This window comes from Oncorhynchus mykiss, chromosome 31 (assembly GCF_013265735.2).
Source record: "Oncorhynchus mykiss isolate Arlee chromosome 31, USDA_OmykA_1.1, whole genome shotgun sequence".
Lineage (NCBI taxonomy): Eukaryota > Metazoa > Chordata > Actinopteri > Salmoniformes > Salmonidae > Oncorhynchus > Oncorhynchus mykiss.
In genome coordinates, this window is record NC_050571.1 from 9,377,669 (window position 1) to 9,405,168 (window position 27,500).

The following is a 27,500-nucleotide window of genomic DNA, read 5'->3' on the forward strand; positions in this document are numbered from 1 at the left end:
ATAAATCAACACAACTACTAAATCACTAGCTACAATAAATCAACACAACTACTAAATCACTAGCTACAGTAAATCAACACAACTACTAAATCACTAGCTACAATAAATCAACACAACTACTAAATCACTAGCTACAATAAATCAACACAACTACTAAATCACTAGTTACAGTAAATCAACACAACTACTAAATCACTAGCTACAGTAAAATCAACATAACTACTAAATCACTAGCTACAGTAAATCAACATAACTACTAAATCACTAGCTACAGTAAATCAACATAACTACTAAATCACTAGCTACAGTAAATCAACACAACTACTAAATCACTAGCTACAATAAATCAACACAACTACTAAATCACTAGCTAAAGCAAATCATGCACCAGGTACCAGTCTTCATGGGCCCTCCCTCTCACACACCACCCCAAGAGAGAGGGATATGGAGAAAGGGATGAAGATAGGGGGATACGGAGACAGGGATGAAGATAGAGGGATACGGAGACAGGGATGAAGATAGAGGGATACGGAGACAGGGATGAAGATAGAGGGATGAGGGGCAGACGGATATGCAAACCCAACAATAACAAAAGCACTCAACTAATTTGATCATGCAATCATCATACTGTCATCGTGCTTATAGGATACTTAGACATGTCTCTAAATGTGTCTGCAGGTGTGGGCTCACCTTCTTTGCCAAACAGAGGTACCCTACAGTCCGTAGTCCTTCCTTGGCGTTCCAGTCAAGGTGTTTTTGAGTGCTTGCAGGTGTATTGTTCTGGCTCCCCTCCATTCTGTTATCTGTGGAGAGAACAAGATCATAACTTAAAGTGATGTCATCACCCAGGTAATATCTCATTGTACCTGTGGTAAAGTGGTAATGTGGTCCTGTAACCCAGGTAATATCTCATTGTACCTGTGGTAAAGTGGTAATGTGGTCCTGTAACCCAGGTAATATCTCATTGTACCTGTGGTAAAGTGGTAATGTGGTCCTGTATAACCCAGGTAATATCTCATTGTACCTGTGGTAAAGTGATAATGTGGTCCTGTAACCCAGGTAATATCTCATTGTACCTGTGGTAAAGTGGTAATGTGGTCCTGTAACCCAGGTAATATCTCATTGTACCTGTGGTAAAGTGATAATGTGGTCCTGTATAACCCAGGTGATATCTCATTGTACCTGTGGTAAAGTGATAATGTGGTCCTGTATAACCCAGGTAATATCTCATTGTACCTGTGGTAAAGTGATAATGTGGTCCTGTATAACCCATGTAATATCTCATTGTACCTGTGGTAAAGTGATAATGTGGTCCTGTAACCCAGGTAATATCTCATTGTACCTGTGGTAAAGTGGTAATGTGGTCCTGTATAACCCAGGTAATATCTCATTGTACCTGTGGTAAAGTGATAATGTGGTCCTGTATAACCCAGGTAATATCTCATTGTACCTGTGGTAAAGTGGTAATGTGGTCCTGTATAACCCAGGTAATATCTCATTGTACCTGTGGTAAAGTGGTAATGTGGTCCTGTAACCCAGGTAATATCTCATTGTACCTGTGGTAAAGTGGTAATGTGGTCCTGTATAACCCAGGTAATATCTCATTGTACCTGTGGTAAAGTGATAATGTGGTCCTGTAACCCAGGTAATATCTCATTGTACCTGTGGTAAAGTGGTAATGTGGTCCTGTAACCCAGGTAATATCTCATTGTACCTGTGGTAAAGTGATAATGTGGTCCTGTAACCCAGGTAATATCTCATTGTACCTGTGGTAAAGTGGTAATGTGGTCCTGTATAACCCAGGTAATATCTCATTGTACCTGTGGTAAAGTGATAATGTGGTCCTGTATAACCCAGGTAATATCTCATTGTACCTGTGGTAAAGTGATAATGTGGTCCTGTAACCCAGGTAATATCTCATTGTACCTGTGGTAAAGTGATAATGTGGTCCTGTATAACCCAGGTAATATCTCATTGTACCTGTGGTAAAGTGATAATGTGGTCCTGTAACCCAGGTAATATCTCATTGTACCTGTGGTAAAGCGATAATGTGGTCCTGTAACCCAGGTAATATCTCATTGTACCTGTGGTAAAGTGGTAATGTGGTCCTGTATAACCCAGGTGATATCTCATTGTACCTGTGGTAAAGTGGTAATGTGGTCCTGTAACCCAGGTAATATCTCATTGTACCTGTGGTAAAGTGGTAATGTGGTCCTGTATAACCCAGGTGATATCTCATTGTACCTGTGGTAAAGTGGTAATGTGGTCCTGTAACCCAGGTAATATCTCATTGTACCTGTGGTAAAGTGATAATGTGGTCCTGTATAACCCAGGTAATATCTCATTGTACCTGTGGTAAAGTGATAATGTGGTCCTGTATAACCCAGGTAATATCTCATTGTACCTGTGGTAAAGTGATAATGTGGTCCTGTATAACCCAGGTAATATCTCATTGTACCTGTGGTAAAGTGATAATGTGGTCCTGTATAACCCAGGTAATATCTCATTGTACCTGTGGTAAAGTGATAATGTGGTCCTGTATAACCCAGGTAATATCTCATTGTACCTGTGGTAAAGTGATAATGTGGTCCTGTAACCCAGGTAATATCTCATTGTACCTGTGGTAAAGCGATAATGTGGTCCTGTAACCCAGGTAATATCTCATTGTACCTGTGGTAAAGTGATAATGTGGTCCTGTATAACCCAGGTAATATCTCATTGTACCTGTGGTAAAGTGATAATGTGGTCCTGTTTGGCACAGCTGATAGAACATGGCTCTTGCAACGCCAAGAGTCGTGGGTTGAATTCCCGCTGCGGAATGTATGCACACGCAAGTCGTTTTGGGTAAAAGTGTCTGCTAAATGGCATATGTATTATATTGTATTACATTATATTTTGATGAATAATTCTATAATGATATTAGTTTATCCTGATCACATGATCTGACCAGGTAACAGCATTTTTTACCAATCAGGTCACATGATGATGCTATTATAGTTACATTTATATGCACCTGTCTTATTTAACAGTACCATACAGTACCATACAGTACCATATAGAACCATACAGTACCATATAGAACCATACAGTACCATATAGAACCTTACAGCACCATACAGAACCATACAGTACCATATAGAACCATACAGTACCACATTGAACCATACAGTACCATATAGAACCATACAGTACCATATTGAACCATAGAGTACCATATAGAACCATACAGTACCATATTGAACCATACAGTACCATATAGAACCATACAGTACTATATAGAACCATACAGTACCATACAGTACCATTCAGTACCATACAGAACCATACAGTAGCACCATACAGTACCATATAGAACCATACAGTACCATACAGTACCATATAAAAACATACAGTACCATATAGAACCTTACTGTACCATATAGAACCATACATACAGTACCATACATTACCATACAGTACCATATAGAACCATACATACAGTACCATATAGAACCATACAGTACCATATAGAACCATACATACAGTACCATACAGTACCATATAGAACCATACAGTACCATACAGAACCATACACTACCATACAGAACCATACAGAACCATACAGTACCATACAGAACCATACAGAACCATACAGTACCATACAGTAACATATAGAACCATACAGTACCATATAGAACCATACAGAACCATACAGAACCATACAGTACCATACAGTACCATACAGAACCATACAGAACCATACAGTACCATACAGTACCATATAGAACCATACAGTACCATATAGAACCATACAGAACCATACAGTACCATACAGTACCATACAGAACCATACAGAACCATACAGTACCATACAGTATCATATAGACCATACAGTACCATACAGTACCATATAGAACCATACAGAACCATACAGAACCATACAGTACCATACCGTACCATACAGAACCATACAGAACCATACAGTACCATACAGTATCATATAGACCATACAGTACCATACAGTACCATATAGAACCATACAGAACCATACAGTACCATACAGTACCATACAGAACCATACAGAACCATACAGTATCATATAGACCATACAGTACTTATAAGCCTACCTGCATAAGTTGTCTCTAAAAGCTCCATCATTGTATAGTCCGCCCCTTTGGTATACATCACTATCTCCCTGGTGATTGGATGACACAACACCACCGACATCCTCTTCCTGATGGGGTCAAAGGTCAGGGTGTCCAGCACCTGATAGGTCAGCTCTTGTCCGTGAGGTAATCTCACTGTGATGCTGTCTGGGGTACGGGCCAATAGGGTGAAGCCGTACGCCTTGGCAGCGTACACCAGGGCTGCCTCGTCTGGACTCTCTGCCTCGTAGCATAGCTGATCAGCAATGTCCACTACCAGCCCAGGTCTGGGGATGTTGGCTGGGGTAGAGACAGAGACAGAGTCAGAGGGAGACAGAGACAGAGAGTGGCAGAGACAGAGACAGAGAGAGAGGGAGACAGAGGGAAATAGAGACCGAGACAAATACTTTGTTTGTAAATGATGTCTGAGTATTGGAGTGTGACCCCTGGCTATCCATAAATAAATACAACATTTTCAAAATTGTGCCATCTGGTTTGCTTAATATAAGGAATTGTTAATTATTCGTTCCGCTGATCCCCACTGATCCTCAACACTGGGGCCCCACAAGGGTGCGTTCTGAGCCCTCTCCTGTACTCCCTGTTCACCCACGACTGCATGGCCATGCACGCCTCCAACTCAATCATCAAGTTTGCGGATGACACTACAGTGGTAGGCTTGATTACCAACAACTACGAGACGGCCTACAGGGAGGAGGTGAGGGCCCTCGGAGTGTGGTGTCAGGAAAATAACCTCGCACTCAACGTCAACAAAACTAAGGAGATGATCGTGGACTTCAGGAAACAGCAGAGGGAGCACCCCCCTATCCACATCGACGGGGCAGTAATGGAGAGGGCAGTAAGTTTTAAGTTGCTCGGCGTACACATCAAGGACAAACTGAATTGGTCGACCCACACAGACAGCGTTGTGAAGAAGGCGCAGCAGCGCCTCTTCAACCTCATGAGGCTGAAGAAATTCAGCTTGTCACCAAAAGCACTCACAAACTTTTACAGATGCGCAATCGAGAGCATCCTGCAGGGCTGTATCACCGCTTGGTACGGCAACTGCTCCGCCCACAACCGTAAGGCTCTCCAGAGGGTAGTGAGGTCTGCACAATGCATCACCGGGGGCAAACTACCTGCCCTCCAGGACACCTACACCACCTGATGTCACAGGAAGGCCATAAAGATCATCAAGGACAACAACCACCCGAGCCACTGCCTTTTCACCCCGCTATCATCCAGAAGGCGAGGTCAGTAAAGGTGCATCAAAGCTGGGACCGAGAGACTGAAAAACAGCTTCTATCTCAAGGCCATCAGACTGTTAAACACACTGTTAAACACACTAACTCAACTCCAGCCACTTTAATAATGGAAATTGATGTAAAAAAATGTATCACTAGCCACTTTAAACAATGCCACTTTATATAATGTTTACATACCCTACATTACTCATCTCATATGTACATACTGTTCTCTATACCATCTACTGCATCATGCCATCTTTATGTAATACATGTATCACTAGCCACTTTAATTAAACAATGCCACTTTATGTTTACATACCCTACATTACTCATCTCATATGTATATACTGTACTCTATGCCATCTACTGCATCTTTATGTAATACATGTATCACTAGCCACTTTAAACTATGCCACTTTGTTTACATACTCATCTCATATGTATACACTGTACTCGATACCATCTACTGCATCTTGCCTATGCCGTTCTGTACCATCACTCATTCATATATCTTTATGTACATATTCTTCATCCCTTTACACGTGTGTGTATAAGGTAGTAGTTGTGAAATTGTTAGGTTAGATTACTCGTTGGTTATTACTGCATTGTCGGAACTAGAAGCACAAGCATTTCTCTACACTCGCATTAACATCTGCTAACCATGTGTATGTGACCATTAACATCTGCTAACCATGTGTATGTGACCATTAACATCTGCTAACCATGTGTATGTGACCATTAACATCTGCTAACCATGTGTATGTGACCATTAACATCTGCTAACCATGTGTATGTCACCATTAACATCTGCTAACCATGTGTATGTGACCATTAACATCTGCTAACCATGTGTATGTGACCATTAACATCTGCTAACCATGTGTATGTGACCATTAACATCTGCTAACCATGTGTATGTGACCATTAACATCTGCTAACCATGTATATGTGACCATTAACATCTGCTAACCATGTATATGTGACAAATAAAATTTGATTTGATTTGATTTGATTTGGATTTCTTTCACTTTTGACACTTCACGTCTATTTCAGCAACTACATTTCTACAGACTTTTACTCAAGTAGTATTTTACTGGGTGACTTTCACTTTTACTTGAGTCATTTTCTACTAAGGTATCTTTACTTTTACTCAAGTATGACAATTTAGTCGTTTTTCTACCACTGGTCTGATGAGACCATGAGGAAACTGTGTTCTGATCATCCAATCAGCAACTCCGGTCTGCCTGTCATTGCACCACAAGGGGCACGCCCACTTAACCAATAGGAATTACTGTTTTGACCTTCCCATCCTGAGTTCTTGGGACAGCCCGCCGGCCTCTCTCGTACTTCCCCAAACCAATCAGGAACTCTGGGTAATCAAATTAACGAGGGCGTATCTCCCCATGTCGTGCCATGCCTAGTGTGTGTGTGAGTGTGCGTGTGCGTGTGAGTGTGTGTGTGTGTGTGTGTGTGTGTGTGTGTGTGTGTGTGTGTGTGTGTGCGAGTGTGTGTGTGTGTGTGTGTGTGTGTGTGAGTGAGTGAGTGAGTGAGTGTGTGTGTGTGTGTGTGTGTGTGTGTGTGTGTGTGTGTGTGTGTGTGTGTGTGTGTGTGTGTGTGTGTGTGTGTGTGTGTGTGTGGTTAATTTAGTAAAAAGGGACCTAGACATTTTGTCTGGAGCCTCAAAGAGCAATTAGGTAAATTAACACTGACCACTGATGGGAGAGAAGGAGAACGTTTTGGCCAACAACGTTTCCAGTGAGGACAGAGCAAGTATATAATTCAAGATAAATCTGAGAAGTAGATAGATAAAGAGGCAGACTAATTTAATTGATGGCTCTGCTGAAATACATAAATTGGATTTCTCTTCACTGTGTACATCACTGTTCCTACTGCCAGATATCTGGACTGCAGGGCAGTACTATAGCCTTACTGCCAGATATCTGGACTGTAGGGCAGTACTATAGCCTTACTGCCAGATATCTGGACTGTAGGGCAGTACTATAGCCTTACTGCCAGATATCTGGACTGCAGGGCAGTACTATAGCCTTACTGACAGATATCTGGACTGCAGGGCAGTACTATAGCCTTACTGCCAGATATCTGGACTGTAGGGCAGTACTATAGCCTTACTGCCAGATATCTGGACTGCAGGGCAGTACTATAGCCTTACTGCCAGATATCTGGACTGCAGGGCAGTACTATAGCCTTACTGCCAGATATCTGGACTGCAGGGCAGTACTATAGCCTTACTGCCAGATATCTGAACTGCAGGGCAGTACTATAGCCTTACTGCCAGATATCTGGACTGCAGGGCAGTACTATAGCCTTACTACCAGATATCTGGACTGCAGGGCAGTACTATAGCCTTACTGCCAGATATCTGGACTGCAGGGCAGTACTATAGCCTTACTGCCAGATATCTGGACTGCAGGGCAGTACTATAGCCTTACTGCCAGATATCTGGACTGCAGGGCAGTACTATAGCCTTACTGCCAGATATCTGGACTGCAGGGCAGTACTATAGCCTTACTGCCAGATATCTGGACTGCGGGGCAGTACTATAGCCTTACTGCCAGATATCTGGATTGCGGGGCAGTACTATAGCCTTACTGCCAGATATCTGGACTGCAGGGCAGTACTATAGCCTTACTGCCAGATATCTGGACTGCAGGGCAGTACTATAGACTTACTGCCAGATATCTGGACTGCAGGGCAGTACTATAGCCTTACTGCCAGATATCTGGACTGCAGGGCAGTACTATAGCCTTACTGCCAGATATCTGGACTGCAGGGCAGTACTATAGCCTTACTGCCAGATATCTGGACTGTAGGGCAGTACTATAGCCTTACTGCCAGATATCTGGACTGCAGGGCAGTGCTATAGCCTTACTGCCAGATATCTGGACTGCAGGGCAGTGCTATAGCCTTACTGCCAGATATCTGGACTGCAGGGCTGTACTATAGCCTTACTGCCAGATATCTGGACTGCAGGGCAGTACTATAGCCTTACTGCCAGATATCTGGACTGCAGGGCAGTACTATAGCCTTACTGCCAGATATCTGGACTGCAGGGCTGTACTATAGCCTTACTGCCAGATATCTGGACTGTAGGGCAGTACTATAGCCTTACTGCCAGATATCTGGACTGCAGGGCTGTACTATAGCCTTACTGCCAGATATCTGGACTGCAGGGCAGTACTATAGCCTTACTGCCAGATATCTGGACTGCAGGGCAGTGCTATAGCCTTACTGCCAGATATCTGGACTGCGGGGCAGTACTATAGCCTTACTGCCAGATATCTGGACTGCAGGGCAGTACTATAGCCTTACTGCCAGATATCTGGACTGCAGGGCAGTACTATAGCCTTACTGCCAGATATCTGGACTGCAGGGCTGTACTATAGCCTTACTGCCAGATATCTGGACTGCAGGGCAGTACTATAGCCTTACTGCCAGATATCTGGACTGCAGGGCAGTGCTATAGCCTTACTGCCAGATATCTGGACTGCGGGGCAGTACTATAGCCTTACTGCCAGATATCTGGACTGCAGGGCAGTACTATAGACTTACTGCCAGATATCTGGACTGCAGGGCAGTACTATAGCCTTACTGCCAGATATCTGGACTGCGGGGCAGTACTATAGCCTTACTGCCAGATATCTGGACAGCAGGGCAGTACTATAGCCTTACTGCCAGATATCTGGACTGCAGGGCAGTACTATAGACTTACTGCCAGATATCTGGACTGCAGGGCAGTACTATAGCCTTACTGCCAGATATCTGGACTGCAGGGCAGTACTATAGCCTTACTGCCAGATATCTGGACTGCAGGGCAGTACTATAGCCTTACTGCCAGATATCTGGACTGTAGGGCAGTACTATAGCCTTACTGCCAGATATCTGGACTGCAGGGCAGTGCTATAGCCTTACTGCCAGATATCTGGACTGCAGGGCAGTGCTATAGCCTTACTGCCAGATATCTGGACTGCAGGGCTGTACTATAGCCTTACTGCCAGATATCTGGACTGCAGGGCAGTACTATAGCCTTACTGCCAGATATCTGGACTGCAGGGCAGTACTATAGCCTTACTACCAGATATCTGGACTGCAGGGCTGTACTATAGCCTTACTGCCAGATATCTGGACTGTAGGGCAGTACTATAGCCTTACTGCCAGATATCTGGACTGCAGGGCTGTACTATAGCCTTACTGCCAGATATCTGGACTACAGGGCAGTACTATAGCCTTACTGCCAGATATCTGGACTGCAGGGCAGTGCTATAGCCTTACTGCCAGATATCTGGACTGCGGGGCAGTACTATAGCCTTACTGCCAGATATCTGGACTGCAGGGCAGTACTATAGCCTTACTGCCAGATATCTGGACTGCAGGGCAGTACTATAGCCTTACTGCCAGATATCTGGACTGCAGGGCAGTACTATAGCCTTACTGCCAGATATCTGGACTGCAGGGCAGTACTATAGCCTTACTGCCAGATATCTGGACTGCAGGGCAGTACTATAGCCTTACTGCCAGATATCTGGACTGTAGGGCAGTACTATAGCCTCACTACCAGATATCTGGACTGCAGGGCAGTACTATAGCCTTACTGCCAGATATCTGGACTGCAGGGCAGTACTATAGCCTTACTGCCAGATATCTGGACTGCAGGGCAGTACTATAGCCTTACTGCCAGATATCTGGACTGCCGGGCAGTACTATAGCCTTACTACCAGATATCTGGACTGCAGGGCTGTACTATAGCCTTACTGCCAGATATCTGGACTGTAGGGCAGTACTATAGCCTTACTGCCAGATATCTGGACTGCAGGGCAGTACTATAGCCTTACTGCCAGATATCTGGACTGCAGGGCAGTACTATAGCCTTACTGCCAGATATCTGGACTGCAGGGCAGTACTATAGCCTTACTGCCAGATATCTGGACTGCAGGGCAGTACTATAGCCCTACTGCCAGATATCTGAACTGTAGGGCAGTACTATAGCCTTACTGCCAGATATCTGGACTGCAGGGCAGTACTATAGCCTTACTGCCAGATATCTGGACTGCAGGGCAGTACTATAGCCTTACTGCCAGATATCTGGACTGCAGGGCAGTACTATAGCCTTACTGCCAGATATCTGGACTGCAGGGCAGTACTATAGCCTTACTGCCAGATATCTGGACTGCAGGGCAGTACTATAGCCTTACTGCCAGATAGCTGGACTGCAGGGCAGTACTATAGCCTTACTGCCAGATATCTGGACTGTAGGGCAGTACTATAGCCTTACTGCCAGATATCTGGACTGCAGGGCAGTACTATAGCCTTACTGCCAGATATCTGGACTGCAGGGCAGTACTATAGCCTTACTGCCAGATATCTGGACTGTAGGGCAGTACTATAGCCTTACTGCCAGATATCTGGACTGCAGGGCAGTACTATAGCCTTACTGCCAGATATCTGGACTGCCGGGCAGTACTATAGCCTTACTACCAGATATCTGGACTGCAGGGCTGTACTATAGCCTTACTGCCAGATATCTGGACTGCAGGGCAGTACTATAGCCTTACTGCCAGATATCTGGACTGCAGGGCAGTACTATAGCCTTACTGCCAGATATCTGGACTGCCGGGCAGTACTATAGCCTTACTACCAGATATCTGGACTGCAGGGCTGTACTATAGCCTTACTGCCAGATATCTGGACTGTAGGGCAGTACTATAGCCTTACTGCCAGATATCTGGACTGCAGGGCAGTACTATAGCCTTACTGCCAGATATCTGGACTGCAGGGCAGTACTATAGCCTTACTGCCAGATATCTGGACTGCAGGGCAGTACTATAGCCTTACTGCCAGATATCTGGACTGCAGGGCAGTACTATAGCCTTACTGCCAGATATCTGAACTGTAGGGCAGTACTATAGCCTTACTGCCAGATATCTGGACTGCAGGGCAGTACTATAGCCTTACTGCCAGATATCTGGACTGCAGGGCAGTACTATAGCCTTACTGCCAGATATCTGGACTGCAGGGCAGTACTATAGCCTTACTGCCAGATATCTGGACTGCAGGGCAGTACTATAGCCTTACTGCCAGATATCTGGACTGCAGGGCAGTACTATAGCCTTACTGCCAGATAGCTGGACTGCAGGGCAGTACTATAGCCTTACTGCCAGATATCTGGACTGTAGGGCAGTACTATAGCCTTACTGCCAGATATCTGGACTGCAGGGCAGTACTATAGCCTTACTGCCAGATATCTGGACTGCAGGGCAGTACTATAGCCTTACTGCCAGATATCTGGACTGTAGGGCAGTACTATAGCCTTACTGCCAGATATCTGGACTGCAGGGCAGTACTATAGCCTTACTGCCAGATATCTGGACTGTAGGGCAGTACTATAGCCTTACTGCCAGATATCTGGACTGCAGGGCAGTACTATAGCCTTACTGCCAGATATCTGGACTGTAGGGCAGTACTATAGCCTTACTGCCAGATATCTGGACTGTAGGGCAGTACTATAGCCTTACTGCCAGATATCTGGACTGCAGGGCAGTACTATAGCCTTACTGCCAGATATCTGGACTGTAGGGCTGTACTATAGCCTTACTGCCAGATATCTGGACTGCTGCAGGGCAGTGCTATAGCCTTACTGCCAGATATCTGGACTGTAGGGCAGAACTCTACCCTACATATATCCTATAAGTAAAATGTACTTCCTAGAAATTATTTTCTGATAAAATGGCACATTTTCAACCATCAGGCTCTATCACGAAGGCCGCCTTTAATTTAGGAAGGTTTAATATTATGATCAAGATCAAATATTGTTATATAACCTGCGGTCTTAGAAGTTGAGGTCACAAAACCATCTCCCTCTCTCCCTCCTTTCCTCCCCCTCTTCCTCCACTCCTCCTCCTTGCTTCTTCTTCTTCCCTCCTCCGTATCCCATCTCCCTCTCTCCCTCCTTTCCTCCCCCTCTTCCTCCACTCCTCCTCCTCGCTTCTCCTTCTTCCCTCCTCCGTATCCCATCTCCCTCTCTCCCTCCTTTCTTCCCCCTCTTCCTCCACTCCTCCTCCTCACTTCTCCTCCTTCCCTCCTCCTCATCCCATCTCCCTCTCTCCCTCCTTTCCTCCCCCTCTTCCTGCACTCCTCTTCCTCGCTTCTCCTCCTTCCCTCCTCCTCATCCCATCTCCCTCTCTCCCTCCTTTCCTCCCCATCTTCCTCCACTCTTCCTCGTCTCTTCTCCTCCTTCTCTCCTCCGCATCCCATCTTCCTCTCTCCTACACCAAGTCAGGGTCACAGTGAAGAGAAGAGAACGGAGGAGAGGAACGGAACACTTGGAACAGAGCACGACTCACTCTCCGTCTTTGAGCCTGAGCCTGCGTTGCCGTGGAAACCACCACCGTGTTGCAGACAGCGAGAGCCAAGAAGAAGTCCAGGTAGAGATCTGTTTCCCGGCAGTGGGCGTGTCTCTCTGCCCCGTCACCACCACCTCTCAGAACACGCTGAAGTAGCTTTCTGTCTGGCACCACCTCTGTTTCCTGTACACAGACAGGACAGGGGGACAGAATGAAACACCATACTGTTCTACTGTACCTCTATGGGACGGTGTTGGTTATTAAAGTATTAATGCAGTATGGGCTGTGGAGTACAGCGCCTTCAGTAAGTTCTTTACAAATGTTGTTGAGTTACAGCCTGAATTTAAAATTGATTCAATTGAGTATTTTTTGGGGGGGGCCACTTTTTTTGTTACTACCCCGACAATGTCAAAGTGGAAATATGTTTGATGCTACCTACTACTGCAACCTACTACTGCAATCTACTACTGCAATCTACTACTGCAACCTACTACTGCAACCTACTACTGCCATCTACTACTGCAACCTACTACTGCAACCTACTACTGCAACCTACTACTGCAATCTACTACTGCAATCTACTACTGCAATCTACTACTGCAATCTACTACTGCAACCTACTACTGCAATCTACTACTGCAACCTACTACTGCAATCTACTACTGCGATCTACTACTGCAACCTACTACTGCAATCTACTACTGCAACCTACTGTGGATGTGATGTAATGTGATGTTGATATGATGTTGATGTGATATAATGTTGATGTGATATTGATGTGATATAATGTTGATGTGATATAATGTTGATGTGATATAATGTTGATGTGATATAATGTTGATGTGATATAATGTTGATGTGATATAATGTTGATGTGATGTTGATGTGATATAATGTTGATGTGATATAATGTTGATGTGATATAATGTTGATGTGATGTTGATGTGATATAATGTTGATGTGATATAATGTTGATGTGATGTTGATGTGATATAATGTTGATGTGATATAATGTTGATGTGATGTTGATGTGATATAATGTTGATGTGATATAATGTTGATGTGATATAATGTTGATATGATGTTGATGTGATATAATGTTGATGTGATATAATGGTGATGTGATATAATGTTGATGTGATGTTGATGTGATATAATGTTGATGTGATATAATGTTGATGTGATGTTGATGTGATATAATGTTGATGTGATATAATGTTGATGTGATATAATGTTGATGTGATATAATGTTGATGTGATATAATGTTGATGTGATATAATGTTGATGTGATATAATGTTGATGTTGATGTGATATAATGTTGATGTGATGTTGATGTTGATGTGATATCAGTAGCCCATGGCGTCATGTTGCTCAGCATGACCACATGTGCAACTACAGATACGGCAAAGGGACACACCCTCTGACCACAGAGTCATAAAAACATTATATGCTGTGTTTTAGGTTGAGTTATTTGAGGTATTTCACCATCCAAAACGTTCCTGCTTTGAGCGGTATGGATACATTGTTTCTATTGTTGTTGTTATCATACAGCTATACTCTCACCAGTGGACTGCTGAATGCTACTTCCCCCTGGGCACTTCCTTCCTTGTTCCTGTGAGGTCGCTGGGCACCATGGCAACATTGTATTACTTCTGGGTCATGGTCATGGTTTTTCTTCCAGGGTCCATCCTGTCCTCAAAGGGAGTGGTCTCTGGAGGAAGGGAACCTCTTTCCTCTGTGTCATCAGCCTCCCCAGGGACAGGCAGACGGACGTCTGGAGAGGAGAGCCAAAACATATTCACTGTACTCACTCAGTTAGTATAAACTGGGCCCGTATCTGTTTGTGCTGTGTAGCCAACTCCTGTTGATGTTTAATGATCATAGGAGTTGGCTAGACAGCATAAACCGATCCTGGAGCAGATTACAGTCGGTAGACTACAGAACCAGATGAAACTAGAAAGGGCCATTTTTCATAATTACTGGTGCTAGAACCCCTAATTAAAACTGCATCAGCATTTGATAACAAGAGAGAGGTTGATTCCCATAGCAGTACCTGCTAAACTGTGGTCCAGATGGTTGAAACCAGGGTTAAAGTTGATAAGCCAGCGGGGGTTTGTGGAACTTGTGATGAGAATACGTAAAGGCACACTCCTTAATTGGTTTATACCATCAAAGACTGGACCACCAACAAACATCAATGCTGAAGCAAGTCCTATTAAAATACCCAAAAAACAACTAAGTAGACAACTAGTGGAAGAGCTCAAATTACATCCAGCGATCTTGACGGCCACAATCAACTAATGTCTTTTGGGTACAAAGGTCCTCGGATGCTTTTTGAACAGCAGGGCATGTTCAACTGGTTTCAGTTCCCATTGTTTCTTTACAGTTCCCATTGTTTCTTTACAGTTCCCATTGTTTCTTTACAGTTCCCATTGTTTCTTTACAGTTCCCATTGTTTCTTTACAGTTCCCATTGTTTCTTTACAGTTCCCATTGTTTCTTTACAGTTCCCATTGTTTCTTTACAGTTCCCATTGTTTCTTAACAGTTCCCATAGTTTCTTTACAGTTCCCATTGTTTCTTAACAGTTCCCATTGTTTCTTTACAGTTCCCATTGTTTCTTAACAGTTCCCATTGTTTCCTTACAGTTCCCATTGTTTCTTAACAGTTCCCATTGTTTCTTAACAGTTCCCATTGTTTCTTTACAGTTCCCATTGTTTCTTTACAGTTCCCATTGTTTCTTTACAGTTCCCATTTTTTCTTTACAGTTCCCATTGTTTCTTTACAGTTCCCATTGTTTCTTTACAGTTCCCATTGTTTCTTTACAGTTCCCATTGTTTCTTTACAGTTCCCATTGTTTCTTTACAGTTCCCATTGTTTCTTTACAGTTCCCATTGTTTCTTTACAGTTCCCATTGTTTCTTTACAGTTCCCATTGTTTCTTTACAGTTCCCATTGTTTCTTTACAGTTCCCATTGTTTCTTTACAGTTCCCATTGTTTCTTAACAGTTCCTATTGTTTCTTTACAGTTCCCATTGTTTCTTAACAGTTCCCATTGTTTCTTTACAGTTCCCATTGTTTCTTTACAGTTCCCATTGTTTCTTAACAGTTCCCATTGTTTCTTTACAGTTCCCATTGTTTCTTTACAGTTCCCATTGTTTCTTTACAGTTCACATTGTTTCTTTACAGTTCCCATTGTTTCTTTACAGTTCCCATTGTTTCTTTACAGTTCCCATTGTTTCTTAACAGTTCCCATTGTTTCTTTACAGTTCCCATTGTTTCTTTACAGTTCCCATTGTTTCTTAACAGTTCCCATTGTTTCTTTACAGTTCCCATTGTTTCTTAACAGTTCCCATTGTTACTTTACAGTTCCCATTGTTCTCTGTGAGGGTACCAGTCTTGTCCGAGAAGACGTAGTGAATCTGTCCCAGGTCCTCAGTGATGTTGAGGGTTCTACACTGGACTCTGCTGTCTGTCTCTTCATCATACAGGTCTATGTCGTTAGTGATGAAGAACACCTGACTCGCCTTCACAATTTCAATGGATACGTACAAGGAGATGGGAATCAGGATCTGAAGGAGAAGGAAGAGAGGAGGGAGGAAGAGAAGGAAGAGATGAGGAAGGGAGGAAAAGAGGAGGGAGAGAGGAAGAAGGTAAGGGGGGTAGGGAGGGAGGGAGGGAGGGAGGGAGGGAGGGAGGGAGGGAGGGAGGGAGGGAGGGAGGGAGGGAGGGAGGGAGGGAGGGAAGGAAGGAAGGAAGGAAGGAAGAAAGGAAGGAAGGAGGGAAGAAAGGAAGGAGGGAGGGAAGGAAGGAAGGAAGGAAGGAAGGAAGGAAGGAAGGAAGGAAGGAAGGAAGGAAGGAAGGAAGGAAGGAAGGAAGGAAGGAAGGAAGGAAGGAAGGAAGGAAGGAAGGAAGGAAGGAAGGGTGATGTCATACTGGTACACACTCAAACTCACAGACACACAAATGCTTTATGGTTGTTCACCGATCATGATGTTTCTCCCAACACACACACATACACACACACACTCTCGCTACCTGCAGTAGTATGATCATAGTCAAGAACATGTAGAAGCTAGACAGAGGGGGCGGGTCCAGATGACCATGGCTGTCTGGTATCAGGAAGAGAAGCATGCTGGGAAATTACTCCAGCCAGATGTAATGACCTGTTTGGGGAAGGAGAGGGGAAAAGGAGGGAGGGAGAAGGTGATGAAGGGGTGAGAGAATGGAGTGAAAGGAAGTAGAAGAGGAAGGACAAGGAATGGAGCAAAAGGAGGAGAGAAAGGACAAGAGGAGGGTAAGACAAGGATGAGAAGAGGGTAAGAACAGGATGAGTAGAGAGGAGGGTAAGAACAGGATGAGAGGAGAGGAGGGTAAGAACAGGATGAGAGGAGAGGAGGATAAGAACAGGAGGAGAGGAGGGTAAGAACAGGAAGAGAGGAGAGGAGGGTAAGAACAGGATGTGAGGAGAGAAAGGACAAGAACAGGATGAGAGGAGAGGAGGGTAAGAACAGGATGAGAGGAGAGAAAGGACAAGAACAGGATGAGAGGAGAGGAGGGTAAGAACAGGATGAGAGGAGAGGAGGGTAAGAACAGGATGAGAGGAGAGGAGGATAAGAACAGGAGGAGAGGAGAGGAGGGTAAGAACAGGATGAGAGGAGAGGAGGGTAAGAACAGGATGAGAGGAGAGGAGGGTAAGAACAGGATGAGAGGAGAGGAGGGTAAGACCAGGATGAGAGGAGAGGAGGATAAGAACATGAGGAGAGGAGATGAGGGTAAGAACAGGAGGAGAGGAGGGTAAGAACAGGATGAGAGGAGAGGAGGGTAAGAACAGGATGAGAGGAGGGTAAGAACAGGATGAGAGGAGAGGAGGGTAAGAACAGGATGAGAGGAGAGGAGGGTAAGAACAGGATGAGAGGAGAGGAGGGTAAGAACAGGAGGAGAGGAGAGGAGGGTAAGAACAGGAGGAGAGGAGAGGAGGGTAAGAACAGGATGAGCAGAGAGGAGGGTAAGAACAGGAGGAGAGGAGAGGAGGGTAAGAACAGGAGGAGAGGAGAGGAGGGTAAGAACAGGATGAGAGGAGAGGAGGGTAACAACAGGATGAGAGGAGAGTAAGAACAGGAGGAGAGGAGAGAAGGGTGAGAACAGGAGGAGAGGAGAGGAGTGTAAGAACAGGATGAGGAGAGGAGGATAAGAACAGGATGAGAGGAGAGGAGGGTAAGAACAGGATGAGAGGAGAGGAGGGTAAGAACAGGAGGAGAGGAGAGGAGGGTAAGAACAGGATGAGAGGAGAGGAGGGTAAGAACAGGAGGAGAGGAGGGTAAGAACAGGAGGAGAGGAGAGGAGGGTAAGAACAGGAAGAGAGGAGAGGAGAGTAAGAACAGGATGAGAGGAGAGGAGGATAAGAACAGGAGGAGAGGAGAGGAGGGTGAGAACAGGAGGAGAGGAGAGGAGGGTATGAAAGAAAAAGGACAGTAAGGACAGGTGGATTAATCACACTCCTCTACCTCAGAACAGGGGTTGTTTCTGTCCCTTTTTCCTCCCTCCTTTCCCCTCTTCTTCTTCACTCTATATACTGATGGATGATGACTGATGTTTAAATGTCTTCCTATTAAGGTCCATGGATTACAACATTAATCTTGCTGGACCTGATCAATGTTTACATTACTTCCTAGACTCTTAGAGAAAAAAAATGCAATCTTGAGCCATAGGAAAACTCTTGCCAAGAACCTTTTTGGTTCCAAGTTGAACCCTTTTGGTTCCAGGTTAGAACCCTTTTGAGTTCCATGTAAAACCTTTTACGCAAAGAAGTTCTACATGGACACCAAATGAGTTCTAACAGGAACCAAAAAGTGTTCGTCGGTCGGGACAGCCTTTATGAGTGTATAAAGTTCAATGGATTAGAAAGTTAACCTTACGACCTGATCGTGATCACTGGTCAATGTCTTCCTATAAAGGTCACTGGAAGAGAACATTAACCTTGGCTAGTGAATGTGTTGTTTTGCCCACGCCCTCCTTCCTTGCTCCTGGCCCTGCCTCTTCCACCCATCCATGTGTTTAATATGGACAGAAAAGAGCAGAAGCTTTTTGAGCTGTCCTATCAGGCCCGGTGTCTAGTTAACTAGTTATTAACCCTGCGAGCTGAAGTGTGTCCCAAATGGCAGAGCCTATGGGGCTCTGGTCAAAAGTAGTGTAGGGAATAAAACTATGTAGGGAATAAGGTGTCATTTGGGACTTAACTTCTTCATACAGTACATTGCTAGAAGATGCAGTTGTCTTGGCTATATCAGTACGTAAACCTATATGTTGATAGGGAAGGTATATTAGTACAATATGAGGTAGTAATTGTATGGTAATTAATGTAGGGTAGGTTAACTTTACCTCGTTTTCCTATATGGCTTGGTATGGTTTACAAATGACACAGAAGAGCACGTGCATGTTCATTTTGCGTTCCAGTTTGCTGCGTCTGTACCTGGGTCTGTAGTTATGGACTTGGTCTCACGGCCTGAAACAAGAGATGAGCGAAACGCTGTAGCGGCGCCAACTTGGCCAGCGGCGAGCCGCTAGTAAACCGCTACGTGGTCGCAAGCAGGTAAGTGTTTACTCAAAGTGTTTACTCAAAGTGTTTACTCAAACGGGGCTCGTCGTCTTTTCTGGTGTTTCAATTTAAAGACTCAAATGTTCCAAATGCTGTAATTAACAAACTTCGTAAATGTAATAACTTAACCAGGAACGTAAAGATGTAACAGTAGAGCTCAGAGGTCAGAGGTCATATTCACCTGCGTACACCACGAACCCAGCTGCGTGGTCTGTGTTTCGGACGGTACACCCCCTCAGCAGCAGACTGTCAATCCCAAAGCCCTACTTCCTGTTATCAGCCGTCTCTCTGCAGAGAGACATTCTTTTACACTCACGTCTCATTAGGTATTCATTACCTCCTATATATTCTCCATGGACGTGTCCAAAATGGCACCCAAAAGTAGTGCGTCCAAATGTAGTGCACTACATAGGGAATAGGGTGCCATGCCCTACGGCCCTAGTCGAAAGTAGTGCACTACATAGGGAATAGGGTGCCATGCCCTACGGCCCTAGTCGAAAGTAGTGCACTACATAGGGAATAGGGTGCCATGCCCTACGGCCCTAGTCGAAAGTAGTGCACTACATAGGGAATAGGGTGCCATGCCCTACGGCCCTTGTCAAAAGTAGTGCACTACATAGGGAACAGGATGCAATTTCAGACGCAGCCTATTCATTAATTCTCTCCCTTTATGGCCAAACTGGACTGGAGAGTGGACATAGCAGCTGCTATAAAAGCTACGGGGCTCTAAGAACGTCGGTGAGAAGCTGCTAGAGCCGTAAAGTATTGGTTTATTTAGAGCATCAGGAGAAATACAGTAAAGTAATGGTTTATTTAGAGCATCAGGAGAAACACAGTAAAGTAATGGTTTATTTAGAGCATCAGGAGAAATACAGTAAAGTAATGGTTTATTTAGAGCATCAGGAGAAATACAGTAAAGTAATGGTTAATTTAGAGCATCAGGAGAAATACAGTAAAGTAATGGTTTATTTAGAGCATCAGGAGAAATACAGTAAAGTAATGGTTAATTTAGAGCATCAGGAGAAATACAGTAAAGTAATGGTTTATTTAGAGCATCAGGAGAAATACAGTAAAGTAATGGTTTATTTAGAGCATCAGGAGAAATACAGTAAAGTAATGGTTTATTTAGAGCATCAGGAGAAATACAGTAAAGTAATGGTTTACAGTAAAGTACAGTAAAGTAATGGTTTTCCGGCGCCGACAGAGATGGCCGCCTCGCTTCGCGTTCCTAGGAAACTATGCAGTTTTTTGTTTTTTTACGTGTTATTTCTTACATTAGTACCCCAGGTCATCTTAGGTTTCATTACATACAGTCGAGAAGAACTACTGAATATAAGATCAGCATCAACTCACCATCAGTACGACCAAGAATATGTTTTTCGCGACGCGGATCCTGTGTTCTGCCTTACAAACAGGACAACGGAGTGGATCCTATGCAGCGACCCAAAAAAACTACTCCGAAAGAGAGGGAAACGAGGCGGTCTTCTGGTCAGACTCCGGAGACGGGCACAGCGCGCACCACTCCCTAGCATTCTTCTTGCCAATGTCCAGTCTCTTGACAACAAGGTTGATGAAATCCGAGCAAGGGTAGCATTCCAGAGGGACATCAGAGACTGTAACGTTCTTTGCTTCACGGAAACGTGGCTTACTGGAGAGACGCTATCCGAAGCGGTGCAGCCAACAGGTTTCTCCACGCATCGCGCAGACAGGAAAAAACATCTTTCTGGTAAAAAGAGGGGCGGGGGCGTATGCCTTATGACTAACGTGACATGGTGCGACGAAAGAAACATACAGGAACTCAAATCCTTCTGTTCACCTGATTTAGAATTCCTCACAATCAAATGTAGACCGCATTATCTACCAAGAGAATTCTCTTCGATTATAATCACAGCCGTATATATCCCCCCCCAAGCAGACACATCGATGGCTCTGAACGAACTTTATTTAACTCTCTGCAAACTGGAAACAATTTATCCGGAGGCTGCATTCATTGTAGCTGGGGATTTTAACAAGGCTAATCTGAAAACAAGACTCCCCAAATTTTATCAGCATATCGATTGCGCAACCAGGGGAGGAAAGACCTTGGACCATTGTTACTCTAACTTCCGCGACGCATATAAGGCCCTGCCCCGCCCCCCTTTCGGAAAAGCTGACCACGACTCCATTTTGTTGATCCCTGCCTACAGACAGAAACTAAAACAAGAGGCTCCCACGCTGAGGTCTGTCCAACGCTGGTCCGACCAAGCTGACTCCACACTCCAAGACTGCTTCCATCACGTGGACTGGGAGATGTTTCGTATTGCGTCAGATAACAACATTGACGAATACGCTGATTCGGTGTGCGAGTTCATTAGAACGTGCGTTGAAGATGTCGTTCCCATAGCAACGATTAAAACATTCCCTAACCAGAAACCGTGGATTGATGGCAGCATTCGTGTGAAACTGAAAGCGCGAACCACTGCTTTTAATCAGGGCAAGGTGTCTGGTAACATGACCGAATACAAACAGTGCAGCTATTCCCTCCGCAAGGCTATCAAACAAGCTAAGCGCCAGTACAGAGACAAAGTAGAATCTCAATTCAACGGCTCAGACACAAGAGGCATGTGGCAGGGTCTACAGTCAATCACGGACTACAGGAAGAAACCCAGCCCAGTCACGGACCAGGATGTCTTGCTCCCAGGCAGACTAAATAACTTTTTTGCCCGCTTTGAGGACAATACAGTGCCACTGACACGGCCTGCAACGAAAACAAGCGGTCTCTCCTTCACTGCAGCCGAGGTGAGTAAGACATTTAAACGTGTTAACCCTCGCAAGGCTGCAGGCCCAGATGGCATCCCCAGCCGCGCCCTCAGAGCATGCGCAGACCAGCTGGCCGGTGTGTTTACGGACATATTCAATCAATCCCTATACCAGTCTGCTGTTCCCACATGCTTCAAGAGGGCCACCATTGTTCCTGTTCCCAAGAAAGCTAAGGTAACTGAGCTAAATGACTACCGCCCCGTAGCACTCACATCCGTCATCATGAAGTGCTTTGAGAGACTAGTCAAGGACCATATCACCTCCACCCTACCTGACACCCTAGACCCACTCCAATTTGCTTACCGCCCAAATAGGTCCACAGACGATGCAATCTCAACCACACTGCACACTGCCCTAACCCATCTGGACAAGAGGAATACCTATGTGAGAATGCTGTTCATCGACTACAGCTCGGCATTCAACACCATAGTACCCTCCAAGCTCGTCATCAAGCTCGAGACCCTGGGTCTCGACCCCGCCCTGTGCAACTGGGTACTGGACTTCCTGACGGGCCGCCCCCAGGTGGTGAGGGTAGGCAACAACATCTCCTCCCCGCTGATCCTCAACACTGGGGCCCCACAAGGTTGCGTTCTGAGCCCTCTCCTGTACTCCCTGTTCACCCACGACTGCGTGGCCACGCACGCCTCCAACTCAATCATCAAGTTTGCGGACGACACAACAGTGGTAGGCTTGATTACCAACAACGATGAGACGGCCTACAGGGAGGAGGTGAGGGCCCTCGGAGTGTGGTGTCAGGAAAACAACCTCACACTCAACGTCAACAAAACTAAGGAGATGATTGTGGACTTCAGGAAACAGCAAAGGGAACACCCCCCTATCCACATCGATGGAACAGTAGTGGAGAGGGTAGCAAGTTTTAAGTTCCTCGGCATACACATCACAGACAAACTGAATTGGTCCACTCACACAGACAGCATCGTGAAGAAGGCGCAGCAGCGCCTCTTCAACCTCAGGAGGCTGAAGAAATTCGGCTTGTCACCAAAAGCACTCACAAACTTCTACAGATGCACAATCGAGAGCATCCTGGCGGGCTGTATCACCGCCTGGTATGGCAACTGCACCGCCCTCAACCGTAAGGCTCTCCAGAGGGTAGTGAGGTCTGCACAACGCATCACCGGGGGCAAACTACCTGCCCTCCAGGACACCTACACCACCCGATGTCACAGGAAGGCCATAAAGATCATCAAGGACATCAACCACCCGAGCCACTGCCTGTTCACCCCGCTATCATCCAGAAGGCGAGGTCAGTACAGGTGCATCAAAGCTGGGACCGAGAGACTGAAAAACAGCTTCTATCTCAAGGCCATCAGACTGTTAAACAGCCACCACTAACACTGAGTGGCTGCTGCCAACACACTGACACTGACTCAACTCCAGCCACTTTAATAATGGGAATTGATGGGAAATGATGTAAATATATCACTAGCCACTTTAAACAATGCTACCTTATATAAATGTTACTTACCCTACATTATTCATCTCATATGCATACGTATATACTGTACTCTATATCATCGACGGTATCCTTATGTAATACATGTATCACTAGCCACTTTATACTATACTATGCCACTTTGTTTACATACTCATCTCATTTGTACATACTGTACCCGATACCATCTACTGTATCTTGCCTATGCTGCTCTGTACCATCACTCATTCATATATCCTTATGTACATATTCTTTATCCCCTTACACTGTGTACAAGACAGTAGTTTTGGAATTGTTAGTTAGATTACTTGTTATTACTGCATTGTCGGAACTAGAAGCACAAGCATTTCGCTACACTCGCATTAACATCTGCTAACCATGTGTATGTGACAAATAAAATTTGATTTGATTTGATTTGATTTGATTTGATTTATTTAGAGCATCAGGAGAAATACAGTAACGTATTGATCCATTTAGCTTGGCTTCATTCATACACAACATGACTGGTTTGGTTGGCCTCTTTGGATACAGTATAATAGTGTTGTTGTTGTTGTTGTTGCTAATACTCACATGTAACCTTTGATATGATTGAGGTTGTCGTTGGGTTTTTCAACGACTACTGTGCTGTTGAAGTGTTGCGGATTAAAAGGAAAATCCTGAAAATAAAAGTACACACATTCAAACTGTTTAGGAGGAAGGCAGGAAGGACAGTTTCCCAGAACTGGAATGTGTTTCGATGGTTCCAGAATCCATTAAAACAAACCTGTAATTGCAGAAGCTTTCATTATAACTCATGAATACAAAGACACATTATTTCAAAGAATGTTGGACTTTCATAATGACACAGTGAGGCCTTTCATAATGACACAGTGAGGCCTTTCATAATGACACAGTGAGGCCTTTCATAACGAGGCCTTTCATAATGACACAGTGAGGCCTTTCATAATGACACAGTGAGGCCTTTCATAATGACACAGTGAGGCCTTTCATAATGACACAGTGAGGCCTTTCATAATGACACAGTGAGGCCTTTCATAACGAGGCCTTTCATAATGACACAGTGAGGCCTTTCATAACGAGGCCTTTCATAATGACACAGTGAGGCCTTTCATAATGACACAGTGAGGCCTTTCATAATGACACAGTGAGGCCTTTCATAATGACACAGTGAGGCCTTTCATAATGACACAGTGAGGCCTTTCATAATGACACAGTGAGGCCTTTCATAATGACACAGTGAGGCCTTTCATAATGACACAGTGAGGCCTTTCATAACGAGGCCTTTCATAATGACACAGTGAGGCCTTTCATAATGACACAGTGAGGCCTTTCATAATGACACAGTGAGGCCTTTCATAACGAGGCCTTTCATAATGACACAGTGAGACCTTTCATAACGAGGCCTTTCATAATGACACAGTGAGGCCTTTCATAATGACACAGTGAGGCCTTTCATAATGACACAGTGAGGCCTTTCATAATGACACAGTGAGGCCTTTCATAATGACACAGTGAGGCCTTTCATAACGAGGCCTTTCATAATGACACAGTGAGGCCTTTCATAATGACACAGTGAGGCCTTTCATAATGACACAGTGAGGCCTTTCATAACGAGGCCTTTCATAATGACACAGTGAGACCTTTCATAACGACGCCTTTCATAATGACACAGTGAGGCCTTTCATAATGACACAGTGAGGCCTTTCATAATGACACAGTGAGGCCTTTCATAATGACACAGTGAGGCCTTTCATAATGACACAGTGAGGCCTTTCATAAGGACACAGTGAGGCCTTTCATAATGACACAGTGAGGCCTTTCATAAGGACACAGTGAGGCCTTTCATAATGACACAGTGAGGCCTTTCATAAGGACACAGTGAGGCCTTTCATAAGGACACAGTGAGGCCTTTCATAATGACACAGTGAGGCCTTTCATAAGGACACAGTGAGGCCTTTCATAATGACACAGTGAGGCCTTTCATAATGACACAGTGAGGCCTTTCATAACGAGGCCTTTCATAATGACACAGTGAGGCCTTTCATAATGACACAGTGAGGCCTTTCATAATGACACAGTGAGGCCTTTCATAACGAGGCCTTTCATAATGACACAGTGAGACCTTTCATAACGAGGCCTTTCATAATGACACAGTGAGGCCTTTCATAATGACACAGTGAGGCCTTTCATAATGACACAGTGAGGCCTTTCACAATGACACAGTGAGGCCTTATATTTTCAAAACAGGGACTTTAACGTCATTAATCCTCACCTGTGTGTAGAGTCCTGGGACGACCTGTCTCTGTTTGAGGTTGGTCTCTCCATCCAGGGTGGCGGTCTCAACGTGACACACCCGTTAGGGTCGGAGGTGTGGAGAAACAACAGGTCAGCTGGGAGGATCTCGTTAGACAACACCTTCACGAAGTCTCCTACCCTCACGTCCTTCCAACGACGCTCCACAAAGTCCCCCTCCTTCCTGAGACCAGGGGTGGTAGCGTTAATTAACTGGTAATTTCAATAGGGTTTCAACGTGAATTAACTGTTTATTACATTTGTTTAATGGCAGAGGACTGTATGGTTATTTAACAAGATAACCTTTCATAATGACACAGTGAGGCCTTTCATAATGACACGGTGAGGCCTTTCATAATGACACAGTGAGGCCTTTCATAACGAGGCCTTTCATAATGACACAGTGAGACCTTTCATAACGAGGCCTTTCATAATGACACAGTGAGGCCTTTCATAATGACACAGTGAGGCCTTTCATAATGACACAGTGAGGCCTTTCATAATGACACAGTGAGGCCTTTCATAATGACACAGTGAGGCCTTTCATAAGGACACAGTGAGGCCTTTCATAATGACACAGTGAGGCCTTTCATAAGGACACAGTGAGGCCTTTCATAATGACACAGTGAGGCCTTTCATAAGGACACAGTGAGGCCTTTCATAAGGACACAGTGAGGCCTTTCATAATGACACAGTGAGGCCTTTCATAAGGACACAGTGAGGCCTTTCATAATGACACAGTGAGGCCTTTCATAATGACACAGTGAGGCCTTTCATAACGAGGCCTTTCATAATGACACAGTGAGGCCTTTCATAATGACACGGTGAGGCCTTTCATAATGACACAGTGAGGCCTTTCATAACGAGGCCTTTCATAATGACACAGTGAGACCTTTCATAACGAGGCCTTTCATAATGACACAGTGAGGCCTTTCATAATGACACAATGAGGCTTTTCATAATGACACAGTGAGGCCTTTCATAATGACACAGTGAGGCCTTTCATAATGACACAGTGAGGCCTTTCACAATGACACAGTGAGGCCTTATATTTTCAAAACAGGGACTTTAACGTCATTAATCCTCACCTGTGTGTAGAGTCCTGGGACGACCTGTCTCTGTTTGAGGTTGGTCTCTCCATCCAGGGTGGCGGTCTCAACGTGACACACCCCGTTAGGGTCGGAGGTGTGGAGAAACAACAGGTCAGCTGGGAGGATCTCGTTAGACAACACCTTCACGAAGTCTCCTACCCTCACGTCCTTCCAACGACGCTCCACAAAGTCCCCCTCCTTCCTGAGACCAGGGGTGGTAGCGTTAATTAACTGGTAATTTCAATAGGGTTTCAACGTGAATTAACTGTTTATTACATTTGTTTAATGGCAGAGGACTGTATGGTTATTTAACAAGATAACTCATACAATTATTCCTGGAACTTATTTAACCTTTGTGTGTCTGAGAAATTGAAATAATCAAATCATATGTTCTGATATGATTACGGGGCCAAAGAGCATCTTTCTCAAGAAGAGAGAGGTTCATTGTGGCTCACAGAGAACAGTGCATCTCTCTCTCTGTCTCTCTCTCTCTCTCTCTCTCTCTCTCTCTCTCAAATTCAAATTCAAATTCAAGCTGCTTT

The 27,500-nt window shown here is 44.7% G+C and overlaps 1 protein-coding gene across 1 annotated transcript in view; it reads right to left on the bottom strand.

Annotated features, from left to right (window-relative positions):
- atp10b (ATPase phospholipid transporting 10B) overlaps nt 1-27,500 on the bottom strand; it is a 58,028-nt gene that overhangs the window by 17,836 nt on the left and 12,692 nt on the right. Inside the window, 9 exon segments of the mRNA XM_036969663.1 lie at nt 691-803; nt 4,107-4,485; nt 12,727-12,909; nt 16,088-16,297; nt 16,764-16,860; nt 18,394-18,403; nt 19,505-19,611; nt 24,146-24,231; nt 26,956-27,160. Of these exon segments, the coding sequence (XP_036825558.1) occupies nt 691-803; nt 4,107-4,485; nt 12,727-12,909; nt 16,088-16,297; nt 16,764-16,860; nt 18,394-18,403; nt 19,505-19,611; nt 24,146-24,231; nt 26,956-27,160 (1,390 nt within the window).